Here is a 17081-nt window from a genome sequence, read left to right on the forward strand (position 1 = left end):
CCCAGCAGAAGTGTTTCTGCCAGTGGCCGGACGCAGTTCCTATCTTCAGGATCGCCCTTGAGAGAGTTGTCGCGCCCGCTCCCTCCAGCAGCATGGCGGCGCCTGCTGGTTCCCCTTTGACCGGGACATCATCGGAGTGCATCTCCGCTGTAACACTTACAGCAGAGATGTCAGAACTCATGCCTGCAAACTCTGATTGCAGGGAGCTCCGGCATTACCGCTGTAAAAGTTACAGCAGAGGTGCTGGTTGGTATGGCGAACATTCTGGAGCAGAGCGGCGCCATTATAGTTACAGATCTGGCATCCGGATCCGGCATACAGACACTGGGGCGGGTGCCGGGCCGCAGCATCGCCACGCTCCTACTATGAGCATGGCGATGCTGCTCATTTCAATCTGCAGAAGTACTTATGTTACTTCTGCTAGCAGGCCCAGAAAGCAGATACGCGCTGGGTGCGGGCCTGAGGTTACGTGGCCACGTCACCCAGCGTGTGATGGAGTGGGGGGGGAGGTACTGTACTTCGACAGTTTGAAATGAGCAGCTTCGCCACGCTCCTGCTATGAGTGTGGCGATGCTGCGGCCCGGCACCCGCCCCGGTGTCTGTATGCCGGGTCTGTAACTATAATTATTGCTGAATTACCGTAATGACTCGAATATAAGCCGAGACGGACTTTTTCAGCACAAAAACTGTGCTGAAAAACTCGGCTTATACTTGAGTATATACGGTAGGTTACTAAAAAGCAAGACCATAAAATAAGCAGTATTACCTATCAAAGACACAAGGTACCAGATCAGATCCAAATTAGGTCTGTATGTATATATCAATAATGCTCCAACAATATACCCTACATATAGAAATGTTATAAACCTATACAAAAGATTGTAAAAAACGTTTATTAGATATTAAAACGCAATATCTTATACGGTAAGTAAAAAACCAAAAACACACCACCAGTGGCGTAACTACCGCAGAGGCATTGGAGGCGACTGCCACAGGGCCCGGGCCATTAGGGGCCCGGTGACAGCCGCTACCGCTGCGTTTTGATTTTTTTAATAGGCCGTTACGGGCCCTATTTACTTGCCGATCCTGGCTGGGCCGGGATCGGTAAGTGACACCGCAGGCCCACAAATACTATCATTATACTCAGGGGTCTGCAAAGATATAATGATATAAGATATAATGATCGGCGGACCGGGAGAGGTGTGGGCACCGACCGGAGGCATTAGCGCTGGATGTCTGCTGACACCAGCAGACACCAGGCGGCTATGGCGGCATATTCACTACGTCTTACTTTTGGGGGAGCGCCTTATATTAGGCAAGGCAGCAAAATGTCTGCCATGTCTTACTTTCGGGGTACGTCCTATTTTCGGGGAAACACCGTAGATCAGTCACCTCCCCTCCACCATAGCAGGATTGTGATGTCCAATGCAGCCAGACTCCCCAACAAGAGCCCTGAATCTGACAACATTAGGCTGAACATCAGAATACTCTGCAGTACAGTAGTGTATTACATAGCGGCACATAGAGTCACATGTGACCCAGGCATCGGATCAGAGGAGGCACATGGACACCACCATGTTCCAGATCGCTGCCAATCCATTTCTATGAAAGCTGGAAGACTATTGACGGTCTCAATGCCTGTCATTACTAAGCTCTGATTATAGGTTGTCGCCAGCATAATGTTATAGATGGGAATAGATACTCAATGAACTGCAATACATTTATATTGCAGTTTATCCCATAGGTGATCAGACCCCCTAAGGTCTAAAAATAACAGTAACAAAAAAAAAAAAGAAATTATATATAACTAGGCCGCCACTCAGGAGACATACTGATATGGTATAAGTTGGTTTATTATGATATATATATATATATATACTATAATCGCTATATATACCGTATATACACATATAACATATCCATAGAATCATGTATGTGTATTTACCATGGCAGCAGTGATATCACCAGACTCATGATGTCACGGTATAATACACATAATAATACACATTCCATGATGTCACAACATGAAGCGATGATAAAAGTTCGTGTTCCGGCCACATCCGCTGAGGGTTATAGAGTTAGCGGAGTGACAGTTTGCTATTATTTTACTGTTGGCAAAATGTCTGAAAAGCGCAAATATTGCATTGTTATTGGTTCTGATACAGACCACAGCGGCGGTGATGACCAGGTGAGTTGCCATTTCAATGACACAATATAAAACCTTCCGCCATATTGTAGTTTACAAACCGTGACCCGGGTATAACCCTAAATATATCAATGCCCGCCCTATCCCTTATACTATGGTCACAATAGCAGAACTTGGGCCCCCACGAGAACTGATTCTGAGGCCTCTGGTCCCTCTACACAATAATCCATATTCAGGTTCAGTTTTACTTACAATGAGGAGAGATGTAACTTCATATTTCTACTGGGAAATTAAAGATAAAATAATGACACATTTATTAATATCTTCCTTTATAGTTACCGGTCATTAAAAAAAGCCGCCAAATTACCGAGTCCGACACCGAGGACAATGGCAGTGATGGGACAATGGTAGGTGGTGACTCTCTATAGTGTTATCTATGGCACTGAGGGGCTCTGTCTGCTCTTTATACTTCTATACTGGTTATTGTGCTTTGTTTTAACTGTTTCTTTCTTATGTCTCTTTATTCCAGTCTCATCCACCTATTCCAAGGTCTCCAAGGAGCCTTGATGATGAGGAGGGTGACCTGGATCGCTACCAGTTACCCATAGACACAGGTATCCGCCTGAGCTTCTGGAATGATCAGAGATACCTTTCTAGTGTAAAAATAGTAAATTGCCCGTGTTATTGTAGAGGAAACTCAATTACTGATATGTCCATGTTATTACTTCTTGTATTTTTTAGATCCCGATTCTCCGACCCTGAGTATCGTCCAGGAGGAGGAGAGGTAGAGTATTCTTATAGTAACTATGTTATCTGTTTCATGTTACCTGGACACTGAGGGGCGCTATTATTTAGCGATATATATCCTATGTTTTCTTATATGTTTTGTTACAGCGAAAGGAAACAGGAACATCCCATCAACCACTGCATCCTAAAGGATCTGTCATCCTCATGTTCGAAGTACGTCACCAACTTCCATGAGCATAAAGAGGAGCTGGCAAGATCGCTGTTTGATTTCTTTAATGATACCGTCTTTTATAATGAGGTATATGAATATAATACAGAACCATGTACATGCTGGGCTAGATATAGGGGGCTACAGTTAGGGGTTGGGATTTGGGTATATACACGTATATACCTCTAGACTTCATAGAATCATAAAGGTTATCACTGTCGTTTCTATATTTTCTCCTTTTGTAGCTTCCTTCAGATATGGAAATCATCTGGAGTAAGAGGCTGAATAAAACCGCGGGTGTCACCAGGTACCGCGAGGAGAACGGCCAGCAAATCGCCATCATCAATTTGTCTGACAAAGTCTGTGATTCTGCAGGTATGTCTCTCATCATGTGCACTTGTTGTTGTGAAATCTTCCATGTGTCTTTGATATTGAGTGTAAGTCTAACTCTTATTGTCTTCAGACCGAGTGCGGGACACGCTGATCCACGAAATGTGTCACGCTGCATGCTGGGTCATTGACGGGGATCCAAATGCTGGCCATGGATGGAGATGGAAATTCTTCTGTCAGACGGCTGCCTCCACTCACCCTGAGCTCCCACCTATCACCCAATATCACGACTTTAAGATCAACTTCCCGGTGATTTATGAATGCTCAGGTTGCCAACACAGGTAAGATGTGATCTGTTATATAGGCCCAGCTTTGTATCAAGCACATAAGCCATGGAAACACCGGATCTATAGACTGGTTTCCGTGGATTAAGGGGCTCTAGAATTGATTTTGTTTGTGCTTTTAGCTTTTGTCTTTAATATAAGCTTTTTCTCTCATTCTAGAGTCGGGCGCTGGAAAGCCTCCCTGGACACGGACAGATTTGTATGCGGCCATTGCTCCCACAAGATGGTCCTTCTACATTCCATCTGAAAACACCAGAACAGAGTCTTATGAGCAATTTTGGGCAACACGGTGGCTCAGTGACTAGCACTGTAGCCTTGCATTCAGTTCCAACCTATAACATCGTCTGCAAGGAGTTTGTATGTTCTCCCCGTGTTTGCGTGGGTTTTCTCCGGGCACTCCGGTTTCCTCCCACATTATCAAAACATACTGATAGGTTCATTGGCCTTTATATAAACCATTGTTACTATTGGCCAAAAATTATTTGTGTTGCGTCATCATTTTCCAAAAATTAATGGTCCATAGAAGTGTTTCAGGCAATGAGCTCCAAATCCCTTCACATAGCCATAGAGTTACATCAGAGGGTTAAGCACAGGGGAGGGGGTGAACATGTCCAAGTGGGCCCCCAACTTAGGTATGCCGATATTATCACTATACAGTGACCATGTAGTGGTAGATATCGGCTCTATACAGGATCTGCAGATGATTTAGGTGAATACAATACAGCGCAGTCACATTTAGCTCATCATATCTGGATATAAAGGTAAGGTGCATGGAAAACAAAGTCCATGGCCATGAGGAAGGGGCAGGATGCCCTGAAACACGTCGCATTTAGATATGACCTGAGACACGTTTTTCACTAAATTACTCTGTAACTTTTTTATTTATGTGAATAAAAGTTACATGTTATACATACCTTCTCATCTGTGGATCCTCCTTGGTTCTGGATTTTACTCCATTTGCTCCATCACATCTTTGGCTCCTCACTTTTCCAGGCACCTCACGCACATTGTCCTCACCTGCGCACCCATTCTAATGCTAGCCCCAGTTATAAAATACTAGCCTCTGCCTGCGACTTCGTTTGCGGGTTGTTGGATTGGATGATCCGTCTATATTCAGCAAATTGCTGCCGTCGACGGTTTGATGATCCGCCTGCTCCGGCATTTTTTTTAGTCAGAAATGGTATCACTACAAAGTACAATTTGTCCAGCAAAGCTTAAACCCTCATAACACTGAACGAAATGTAAAAAAGAAGTTATACTAATGCACTGAATGTATAACAAAAGCTTAGCCTTCCATAAGTACTGCAGATAATTACTGATCCCGTACATGAAATGACAAGGTTGTCAAGGCAAACAGTGCAGAGAAACCAGAATGGCTTTACCACTTAGTGCCAATAATGATATAATATATATATATATATAATCCATTACAGTCCAGAAATATTTCCCTGGGCACAATAGGTTTATCATTGCTGTGGAGAGATTAGTAAAAGGTATAGGTTTACTTACAGAGACAAACCTCAGCTACCAGTAGGTGCCATGTACAATATGGTTCATCTAACGTGTTCCTGACTAGAACGATGGATTACAATATTTAGGATTGCGCCCCTCAGCTAAAGTGAGAAACTTCCACATACCCCTCATTCATTGAAAACAGCAAATATCAATGTCCACGCTATGGAACAGATGGGGCTGTAAACATAGAAAATCACATTTGTTCGCTTTCCTGCACACAACACAAGAGATAACGCAAAAGTCTCTTATAAAAATGTGGACACAATAAACTCAATATATCAATTGTAGCCTGTGGAAGACGAGATCGGGAGAAAGGAGAATATTAAACTATTCCTCCATGTTCTGCTAACCTGGTTGTCACACATTATTTAACATTGTCCTGAATTTATAATGGAGAAGAAAAAAGTTTTATTTGGTCGCAGCTGGGAAAGCAGATTGCTTCTCACACATGTAAGAGGTGAATGGGAACAGGGACGTGTATAGGTTTATATATAACAAGCAGTTGTCTATAATTCTAGTGAAAGGTCCTATTTGTAGCATTTAATATACCAGGTTGCATATTGGGAACAATCCGCCACACATCTATAATATAATACCTGGATATCTGTTCTACTAGATAAACGCTGCGGATGCAAAACGCAAAACCTAAAATTGACAGTGGCCTATGTGATTACAAAGTGGAAGGTGAACGGTGATTGTTGGAATGTGCCCCGAGTCAGCAGATCCCAGAACTGGGAGATAGAGACCAATGACGAGTGATGGCCAGAGAAACCGCACCCAACCGATGGCTCCCATACACCAGGAGGGTCACCAGGTATCCGGGAGTATTGTGTCGCTCAATCCCATCTGTAAGGAAGCGTCTGCTGGGGTCTACCAACTATTGTATAGGAATAAGTGTTATTTTTCTACTCTGTCCATGTACTTATTGGTAGTCAGTGTATGATCACTGGAGGTCCAACTATTGGAACGTCCAATGATCATTAGTACAAGGTCCACAGGATCCCATTCCTCCTTATGGTTCAGCCTGTTCTGCTGCCCTATATAAATCTTATGCGCTGCACTTGGCCATTTCATGGATCTGGTAAACCCTATGTACTGCTGCAGACAGTGAAAGACTTAGAAATAGAAAGAGAAAGCATGACGGATCTCTCCAGTGTCCATTTTGCAGAAAATGTTTAGAAGCTCTTCTTTCCAAAAAGTCATTTATTTTCCTGAAATATCACTAAATATATAGAACATCAAAACCAAGAACATACTTGACAGGTACATGAGGTTACGTCTTTGTGACACTGTTGTGCAGCCTCTGCCATATCACAGTTCGCTCTTCTGAAGGTTTGGGTAGAGACTGAAGGATTTCTCCTATACAAGTAACCAGATCCTTAAAGAAAATGTAGAGTCAATGTTAGCATAAAAGGGCATAGGAGCAATAATCCATATAAGTATTATCACATATACTTGTAGGTCTTATTAGGACAATATATGGCGGGGGGGTGTCACATGACCTGACCACTCCATCAGTACCTCCACTGAATAACCCCGGTGTCCTCCAATGAACACTGAGCCGCTGATGGACAAGCTGGACCACATGACCCTTCATAAGCCACCATGACAGTATATAGAACAAAGCACTTTTCTTTAATAAGATATATTACTAAGTTGTTGTTTTTTTTATCTTCATTTGGAAATACACTAAGTCCTGAACAAGTTAAGAAAAAACCCTAAAACTAGATATTTATTTAAGCAATTCCCTTACGAAGGCAATAAAGTGACCGCAAACTGGATCTTCGCTGTAGTCACTGCCAAATACCCATTTAAGAAATGAAACTGCACTCCATAGACTAATAAATAGTAACATTTTACGGTGCTAGAATTATCTTACAATGAATTGGACTTGGTAGGAGCAAAGTGTAAAGCTATAGGCTGGCAAGCGCCCAAGAAGTTGCTCAATTGTTCAATTCATTTTCGGTCATACAACAAGAGGTGTCCTCTACATATCCAGAAGCTATAACAGTGCGGTCTGAGATCAGCTGGACATTGAATATACAATCCATAAGGATAACTGCAGTAAAACACTTCCTTTACTCTTCACCATCTACATCCAGCGCAATGTAATAATAGATCTCATAGAAAGAAGTCTCATTGCAGGTTCTCTATGCTGGGTCAATGGCCTAGATCACCCAGAGATGACGCTAAACAACCGGTCAAGGTGAACATTTTCAGAGAAGTGCCCATAAATTCAGAAGGATCAGACTATACCTTGCTATACGTGTATTCTTCCATTTTCTTATGCAGCAAATCGGATTCTAATTTTGACTTCTTCATCCTAATAAAATGACATTTTGCCAGTTCGGCCTGTTTATTGCAGCAGTCTGGACAGGAGGCAGGGTCGTGGATCTCGGTGCTTATTACCTAAAAAGAAGAAATAGTGACTGATCTACAGCTGTTATTACTATTAATGGTGACAACAATCATCATCATCATCATCATCTATAACTGTACAAATCAGTGACTAGCCAACAAGGATCAGCCCTAACTAGACGCCAATACAGAGTTTGCACAAAAATTCTGGCTCATCTATCCTTAGACACATTTATTGTTCAGGAGTTCTTCCAACAATCTCAATATCTCTAGATTGTGGACCTGACCTGCTTTTTGTCTCTTATATAGAGAGATCCATAATTCTGGTGTAAAAAGTGAAGCAGATCGAAGTAGAGATAGAGTGTAAGCTCTTATGAGCAGGGCCCTCAGTCCATTGTGTGAATTAACTATTTCTTAGTAATGGATCTTTTTTGTCTGTACTAGAACCCTATTAATTGTACAGTTCTGTGGAATATGTCAGCACTATCAGTGAGTAACTAGTAATGGCGGGGCCTTGTAGCAAACTTTTGAGTGGCCCCTGCACACACTATTATACCCCATAGTGACCCCCGCACACAGTATTATACTCCATAGTGGCCCCTGCACACACTATTATACCCCATAGTGACCCCCGCACACAGTATTATACTCCATAGTGGCCCCTGCACACACTATTATACTCCATAGTGGCCCCTGCACACTGTATTATCCCCTATAGTGGCCCCTGCACACAGTATTATGTTCATTAGTGGCCCCTGCACACAGTATTATCCCCCATAGTGGCCCCTGCACATAGTATTACGTCCATTAGTGGCCCCTGCACACAGTATTATGTCCATTAGTGGCCCCTGCACACAGTATTATGTCCATTAGTGGCCCCTGCACACAGTATTATGTCCATTAGTGGCCCCTGCACACAGTATTATGTCCATTAGTGGCCCCTGCACACAGTATTATGTCCATTAGTGGCCCCTGCACACAGTATTATGTCCATTAGTGGCCCCTGCACACAGTATTATGTCCATTAGTGGCCCCTGCACACAGTATTATGTCCATTAGTGGCCCCTGCACACAGTATTATGTCTATTAGTGGCCCCTGCACACAGTATTATCCCCCATAGTGGCCCCTGCACACAGTATTATGTCCATTAGTGGCCCCTGCACACAGTATTATGTCCCATAGTGGCCCCTGCACACAGTATTATGTCCCATTGTGGCCCCTGCACACAGTATTATGTCCATTAGTGGCCCCTGCACACAGTATTATGTCTATTAGTGGCCCCTGCACACAGTATTATCCCCCATAGTGGCCCCTGCACACAGTATTATGTCCATTAGTGGCCCCTGCACACAGTATTATGTCCCATAGTGGCCCCTGCACACAGTATTATGTCCATTAGTGACCCCTGCACACAGTATTATGTCCATTAGTGGCCCCTGCACACAGTATTATGCCCCATAGTGGCCCCTGCACACAGTATTATGTCTCATAGTGGCCCCTGCACACAGTATTATGTCCCATAGTGGCCCCTGCACACAGTATTATGTCCCATAGTGGCCCCTGCACACAGTATTATGCCCCATAGTGGCTCTTGCACACAGTATTATGCCCCATTGTATAATCTTTTCAGACCCCAGAGTATAATAATCAGAGACCAAGGAGGGATACAAACATAAAAAACCACTGTTATTTACCTATCCCTGGCTCCGCTGCACTCCCCGCTGATGGCGGCCATCTTTAATGACATCCAGGATGTCACGTGACCCAGGGGGGCCTGTGTCAACGCATAAGGACTCAGGCCCCGGTCATGTGACGTTAGGGACGTCACATAAGTAGGCCCGAAGCCTGCCTGGAGCGGTAAGTAACATTGTCTTTTTTATGTTCCCTTACCTCTGCTGGGCCTCTGACCATTATACTCGGGAGTCTGAAAAGGGGTCCGCGGCATCACTTACCAGTCCGGGTCCCTACCAGGATCAGTAAGTAAATAGGGCCTGTTACAAGCTGGAGTAACTCCTGCCGGTAACGGCCTATTTAAAAAGCAAAAAACGCAGCGGTAGCGGCTGTCACTGGGCCCCTTAATGTCCCGGGCCCTGTGACAGCTGCTACTGCTGCCCCTGGGCACTATATAAGTAGCACATAATATAATATTATTATTATTATTATTATTATTAGAGAATGATCTAAAATTTTTGGTACACAGATTTTTAATTTAAACAAATCAGTTGTATAATCTAGACAACAAAGTCTAAGGCTAGATTCACAATCGCCGCAGATCCTGCTTAAAATCAGAGGACTTTTCCCTCGGTTTCAGTATAAAACCAGCAGAAACCCGTGGACCCTATTATAGTCTATGGGGTCCATGGGCCACCTCTTATTACGTGGACAGGATCTCTGTTGTTCAGGTCTCCATGTGGATGTGAACAGACGAATCCTAGTGTGAACCTAGTGTAAAGATGGCCCAGATTTATCAGCCAGCATTAGACAGTCTGAATTACTAAATCTAGGCCAGACTGTCGCAGAGTAACACTTGTATCTTTGCTAAACTTAAAGATGTATTCTTGTTCATGCCATCTATTAATTTACAGAAGGAATATTCCTGGTGACTTAGGCATAACAATATTTGTTAAATGTGAATAGTTACTGTACCTGGTTGATGCTTTCCTTGATTCGTTGTAATTCAAGTCTGTTCATTAGTTCACGGGGAACGGGACTTGACTGTTGTGCGATTTCTGCTCCGCTAGGTAGTGCTGGCTGCTGTCTGTTTTTTGGCCTGTGCCTTTTTGGTCGTTGGTGCAAATGTTGTATCTTTAAGGAGCAGTAAGACTGCAGTGCCTTGTGCTCGCTCCCTGAAGACTCTTGGTGAACACCTGTATGAGGAAGAAAAAAAAAAAAGTGGTATTTGTTCAGCCCCGTACAGTACCAATAATCTGCAATAATAACATTTCTGAGCAATATCCGCTCCCAAACACAGTTGCTGCGGCGAGAAATGTAAAGGGGCATCTAGACCTCCTGCGTATGGCTAAATACAGTCTGGAAAATCCTTCTGTATTTATGGCCCAAACCCTTTCTGCAGGCCCAGACTCCCAGCATCATAGTGGAATCCCTAGAGCTCTACCCATACCAAATAAATACTGTATAGTCTAGTGAGCTGCAAGGAAATTGGTGGGAAGGTGCCTGACAAGCAGCATGTGCCTGTGTCTGACAACGTTGTTAATACCCATAAAACTACCAGAATCTGGAACATGGCAGATGGTCCCATTACTGCAAATTGTCCTAAAATCGTGCCCCACTATATAAATACTGCATGCTTATAGATATTGTGGATCTCCTGCTGAAAGAAGCAAAGAAACTTGCAAAAGACAAAGAGATTGAGATAGAAGCAGAGAAGTACTGTGCCTGTGCTCTGGAGACCATCCAAGAAGTATTACAATAATAATAATAATAATAATAATAATAATAAAAAATGTTCTAGAGTTTCTAAGCCATCACAATGTGCACAAGGTGCATAAGATAGCACTTATGGACACTGTATACATCCTATAAATCAGTGGTGGAACTACTGGGGTAGGGTTCAAATGAATGGGTTTGAAAAATTCCTGCAGGTTTCCATCTTCTATCCAGGTTCTGGCAGGAAATGGAAACCTGCACAACAAAGGCCGAGACACAGATGTGAACCCGGCCTTATTTACCTAGAGTCATACAGAACAGATTTCACAAAGACACTCCCTGACACTTCAATGTCCTCTGCCTACATAGCTATCCTCACTAAGGTTGAGCCGATCTTGAGATTTCAGGATCGATTTTAACCCACATGGAGGAAGAGATAAGAGAAGAGTTTCCTAGTGCCAATCTATGGTGCCTCTGTCTCCATATAGACCTCACCCTGCAAACTCTGGATGAATGGTAGATGCTAAAATGGAGCAGGAAAAAAAAAAATCAGGTGATGCTCTATAGCTCGTGGATCCAGCAGGTGGCGCTGTCTCCAGTGACTGTGACTGTATCTATTTCAAACCAGACAAGTTAGGGCTAGTTCACACGTGAACAAAGGGGCGGATTTTGACAGCGGATTTCGCTTCAAAATCCGCCCCTTTACAATAGTGGTCTATATAGATTGCATTTTTGTGAAAAAATTTTTGTGAAAAAGAAATGACATGACCTGTCACCCTCTGATGTCGGCTCATTCATTTGAGCCGGTACGGAGGGGAAAGCCGCGACCGCGATGGTTGTGACAGGCAGGTTTTGACCCAAGAGTGACGCGGCTCCCGCGTCACTCTTTGTGTCAAAATCCGCTCCCGTGCACCCGGTCTCCATATGGGGATTCCATTCCCCTCTCTACATTTTTCGTCCTTTTCGAGCGGAAACCAGACGGAAACTACACGGACCTCATAGTCTATGGGGTCCATGGGTCTCCTAAGGTAACTACATTTTTATGCAGATTAGGTTTCCGTTTGGGAAGGGGGGGGGGGTCCCCAAGTCTACCCTCCAAATGGAAACCTGTACGCAGATGTGAACCGAGTCTAACACTCCAAGACCTGAGATAGTGATTTATACCACTCAATTCTACACTTATCACCAGATGACCTGTGGACTCTCGGATGTGAAACCATCACAAGTCCTTCAGCTTTTCTAGCCAGGAACACTGGACTGATAATACAAGGCTGGCATTATTAGGCTGAAGCCCCATGTAGCGGGAACATAGCTTTTTTTTGTTGCGGTTTTTTTTTAGCCAAAGTCGGGAGTGGACTGAGCAGATGGCAGAAGTGTAAGAGCTTCTTATATACTTACCATTCCTTTTTTAGCCACTCCTAGGTTTGGCTCAAAAAACTGCAGCAAAATCTGCAACAAAAGAAGATGTGTTTCCACTACGTGGGGCTTCAGCCTTAGTGCAGCTTCTGCTTTGGACCAAATCCGGTACTGGCAGGAAATAGGCGTCAGCAATGATCTAGACTAGAGCATGAACAGCACTAATCTATACTGAATATCTGGAATGCCTGAAAAATAAACGATATACCTTGATCATTCTCCTTGTGCTCATCTTCTACTGAAGTGGACTGGATTGATGATTTCTCAGAAGAATATGACTGACGAGCATCCAAACCAGAGGAGAGCGACTCCAAAGACTCACTTCCATAGCTCCTAGGAGAGTCACTAGTGATGGAACTGTAGGAATCACTTTTCTGCTCACGACTGGATTCACCTGCAAAAGTCTCAAATGAATCACTAAGATATTTGTCAGACTGTTCGTCTGTCATGGAGTCACAGGCATCGCTTTGATGTCTTCCATTGGATTCATCAGAAATGGATTCAGATGAGTCTGTGGAATAAGATGGTGCGCCGCTCAGTGAGTCCCGCTGCTGCAGCGCCTCTTCATAGTTGGGGCTTTCTTCAGTGACAGGGGATAGCGCCATCTCAGCTCTGTACAAATAAACCACATATTAGATTCATACACATACAGGACACATGGGAGGTGACATATTACAGGGATCCCATCTCCAAACACATTATATTTCTAACTAACAGAGAAGCTGCTGACGGGAGCTGTGAGGGCTCTGCTTGTGATACAGGCCGAGAAGAGATGTCATGGCTGCCCTATACCACACATAGACTGAGGCAACAACAACCTGCACATAAGTGGCCGAGTCTGACGGCAGCTCCTCTCCTCTTCATACAACCCCTCTCCTAGGTTACACTGTGCAGCAGGAACAAAGGCCCCTGCACAAACTCCACCCCCTGACTCTAGTTCCTAGTGATAAAGTATCCTACCCAGCAAGTATGATGTATACATAGTCAGGGCCCCCACAGCCTGTATATAAGAGGAGGAGCAGTGACTGTATGATGTATACATAGTCAGGGCACTCACAGCCTGTATATAAGAGGAGGAGCAGTGACTGTATGATGTATACATAGTCAGGGCCCCCACAGCCTGTATATAAGGGAGGAGGAGCAGTGACTGTATGATGTATACATAGTCAGGGCCCCCACAGCCTGTATATAAGAGGAGTAGCAGTGACTGTATGATGTATACATAGTCAGGGCTCCCACAGCCTGTATATAAGAGGAGGAGCAGTGACTGTATGATGTATACATAGTCAGGGCCCCCACAGCCTGTATATAAGAGGAGGAGCAGTGACTGTATGATGTATACATAGTCAGGGCTCCCACAGCCTGTATATAAGAGGAGGAGCAGTGACTGTATGATGTATACATAGTCAGGGCCCCCACAGCCTGTATATAAGAGGAGGAGGAGCAGTGACTGTATGATGTATAAATAGTCAGGGCCCCCACAGCCTGTATATAAGAGGAGGAGGAGCAGTGACTGTATGATGTATACATAGTCAGGGCACCCACAGCCTGTATATAAGGGAGGAGCAGTGACTGTATGATGCATACATAGTCAGGGCCCCCACAGCCTGTATATAAGAGGAGGAGGAGCAGTGACTGTATGATGTATACATAGTCAGGGCACCCACAGCCTGTATATAAGAGGAGGAGGAGCAGTGACTGTATGATGTATACATAGTCAGGGCACCCACAGCCTGTATATAAGGGAGGAGCAGTGACTGTATGATGTATACATAGTCAGGGACCCCACAGTCTGTATATAAGAGGAGGAGCAGTGAGTGTATGATGTATACATAGTCAGGGCCCCCACAGTCTGTATATAAGAGGAGGAGCAGTGACTGTATGATGTATACATAGTCAGGGCACCCACAGCCTGTATATAAGAGGAGGAGCAGTGACTGTATGATGTATACATAGTCAGGGCCCCCACAGCCTGTATATAAGGGAGGAGGAGCAGTGACTGTATGATGTATACATAGTCAGGGCACCCACAGCCTGTATATAAGGGAGGAGCAGTGACTGTATGATGTATACATAGTCAGGGCCCCCACAGCCTGTATATAAGAGGAGGAGCAGTGACTGTATGATGTATACATAGTCAGGGCCCCCACAGCCTGTATATAAGAGGAGGAGCAGTGACTGTATGATGTATACATAGTCAGGGCCCCCACAGCCTGTATATAAGAGGAGGAGCAGTGAATGTATGATGTATACATAGTCAGGGCACCCACAGCCTGTATATAAGAGGAGGAGCAGTGACTGTATGATGTATACATAGTCAGGGCCCCCACAGCCTGTATATAAGAGGAGGAGGAGCAGTGACTGTATGATGTATACATAGTCAGGGCCCCCACAGCCTGTATATAAGAGGAGGAGCAGTGACTGTATGATGTATACATAGTCAGGGCCCCCACAGCCTGTATATAAGAGGAGGAGCAGTGAATGTATGATGTATACATAGTCAGGGCCCCCACAGCCTGTATATAAGGGAGGAGGAGCAGTGACTGTATGATGTATACATAGTCCGGGCCCCCACAGCCTGTATATAAGGGAGGAGGAGCAGTGACTGTATGATGTATACATAGTCAGGGCACCCACAGCCTGTATATAAGGGAAGAGGAGCAGTGACTGTATGATGTATACATAGTCAGGGCACCCACAGCCTGTATATAAGGGAGGAGGAGCAGTGACTGTATGATGTATACATAGTCAGGGCACCCACAGCCTGTATATAAGAGGAGGAGCAGTGACTGTATGATGTATACATAGTCAGGGCCCCCACAGCCTGTATATAAGGGAGGAGCAGTGACTGTATGATGTATACATAGTCAGGGACCCCACAGTCTGTATATAAGAGGAGGAGCAGTGAGTGTATGATGTATACATAGTCAGGGCCCCCACAGTCTGTATATAAGAGGAGGAGCAGTGACTGTATGATGTATACATAGTCAGGGCCCCCACAGCCTGTATATAAGAGGAGGAGCAGTGACTGTATGATGTATACATAGTCAGGGCCCCCACAGCCTGTATATAAGAGGAGGAGCAGTGAATGTATGATGTATACATAGTCAGGGCACCCACAGCCTGTATATAAGAGGAGGAGCAGTGACTGTATGATGTATACATAGTCAGGGCCCCCACAGCCTGTATATAAGAGGAGGAGGAGCAGTGACTGTATGATGTATACATAGTCAGGGCCCCCACAGCCTGTATATAAGAGGAGGAGCAGTGACTGTATGATGTATACATAGTCAGGGCCCCCACAGCCTGTATATAAGAGGAGGAGCAGTGAATGTATGATGTATACATAGTCAGGGCCCCCACAGCCTGTATATAAGGGAGGAGGAGCAGTGAATGTATGATGTATACATAGTCAGGGCCCCCACAGCCTGTATATAAGGGAGGAGCAGTGACTGTATGATGTATACATAGTCAGGGCCCCCACAGCCTGTATATAAGGGAGGAGGAGCAGTGACTGTATGATGTATACATAGTCAGGGCCCCCACAGCCTGTATATAAGGGAGGAGCAGTGACTGTATGATGTATACATAGTCAGGGCCCCACAGCCTGTATATAAGAGGAGGAGCAGTGCCTTTATGATGTATACATAGTCAGGGCACCCACAGCCTGTATATAAGGGAAGAGGAGCAGTGACTGTATGATGTATACATAGTCAGGGCACCCACAGCCTGTATATAAGGGAGGAGGAGCAGTGACTGTATGATGTATACATAGTCAGGGCACCCACAGCCTGTATATAAGGGAGGAGCAGTGACTGTATGATGTATACATAGTCAGGGCACCCACAGCCTGTATATAAGAGGAGGAGCAGTGACTGTATGATGTATACATAGTCAGGGCCCCCACAGCCTGTATATAAGAGGAGGAGGAGCAGTGACTGTATGATGTATACATAGTCAGGGCCCCCACAGCCTGTATATAAGAGGAGGAGCAGTGACTGTATGATGTATACATAGTCAGGGCCCCCACAGCCTGTATATAAGAGGAGGAGCAGTGAATGTATGATGTATACATAGTCAGGGCCCCCACAGCCTGTATATAAGGGAGGAGGAGCAGTGACTGTATGATGTATACATAGTCAGGGCCCCCACAGCCTGTATATAAGGGAGGAGGAGCAGTGACTGTATGATGTATACATAGTCAGGGCACCCACAGCCTGTATATAAGGGAAGAGGAGCAGTGACTGTATGATGTATACATAGTCAGGGCACCCACAGCCTGTATATAAGGGAGGAGGAGCAGTGACTGTATGATGTATACATAGTCAGGGCACCCACAGCCTGTATATAAGAGGAGGAGCAGTGACTGTATGATGTATACATAGTCAGGGCCCCCACAGCCTGTATATAAGAGGAGGAGGAGCAGTGACTGTATGATGTATACATAGTCAGGGCCCCCACAGCCTGTATATAAGGGAGGAGCAGTGACTGTATGATGTATACATAGTCAGGGACCCCACAGTCTGTATATAAGAGGAGGAGCAGTGACTGTATGATGTATACATAGTCTGGGCCCCCACAGCCTGTATATAAGAGGAGGAGCAGTGACTGTATAATGTATACATAGTC

At 44.7% G+C, this 17081-nt stretch overlaps 1 protein-coding gene across 2 annotated transcripts; it reads right to left on the minus strand.

Moving 5' to 3' along the window:
- Positions 1 to 4001: 4001 nt before the first annotated feature.
- Positions 4002 to 13367, minus strand: LOC142184312 (uncharacterized protein C8orf48 homolog). 2 transcript variants are annotated; one of them, XM_075259093.1, is made up of 6 exons: positions 13271 to 13367; positions 12661 to 13064; positions 10296 to 10516; positions 7547 to 7699; positions 6547 to 6668; positions 4002 to 4018 (listed from the first exon to the last, which is right to left on the minus strand). In XM_075259093.1, exons 1-5 carry the CDS (start codon positions 13276 to 13278, stop codon positions 6564 to 6566), a joined length of 891 nt encoding a protein of 296 aa, XP_075115194.1. In that variant the 5' UTR covers positions 13279 to 13367; the 3' UTR covers positions 4002 to 4018; positions 6547 to 6563. The 2 variants fall into 2 exon arrangements, with proteins under 2 accessions (XP_075115194.1, XP_075115195.1); XM_075259094.1 differs by lacking the exon at positions 13271 to 13367 and adding an exon at positions 13168 to 13233.
- Between the last annotated feature and the right edge of the window lie 3714 nt (positions 13368 to 17081).

The sequence above is a fragment of the Leptodactylus fuscus genome, chromosome 11 (assembly GCF_031893055.1).
Source record: "Leptodactylus fuscus isolate aLepFus1 chromosome 11, aLepFus1.hap2, whole genome shotgun sequence".
Lineage (NCBI taxonomy): Eukaryota > Metazoa > Chordata > Amphibia > Anura > Leptodactylidae > Leptodactylus > Leptodactylus fuscus.

Bases quoted from the DNA above. Each gene is read 5' to 3' on its own strand.
- LOC142184312 (XM_075259093.1), bottom strand. The intron at 7,700-10,295 runs GTACAGTAACTA...TCTTCTTTTTAG, and splicing joins TCAAGGAAAGCATCAACCAG to GTAATAAGCACCGAGATCCA. The intron at 6,669-7,546 runs GTATAGTCTGAT...ATTTTCTTTAAG, and splicing joins AAGAATACACGTATAGCAAG to GATCTGGTTACTTGTATAGG.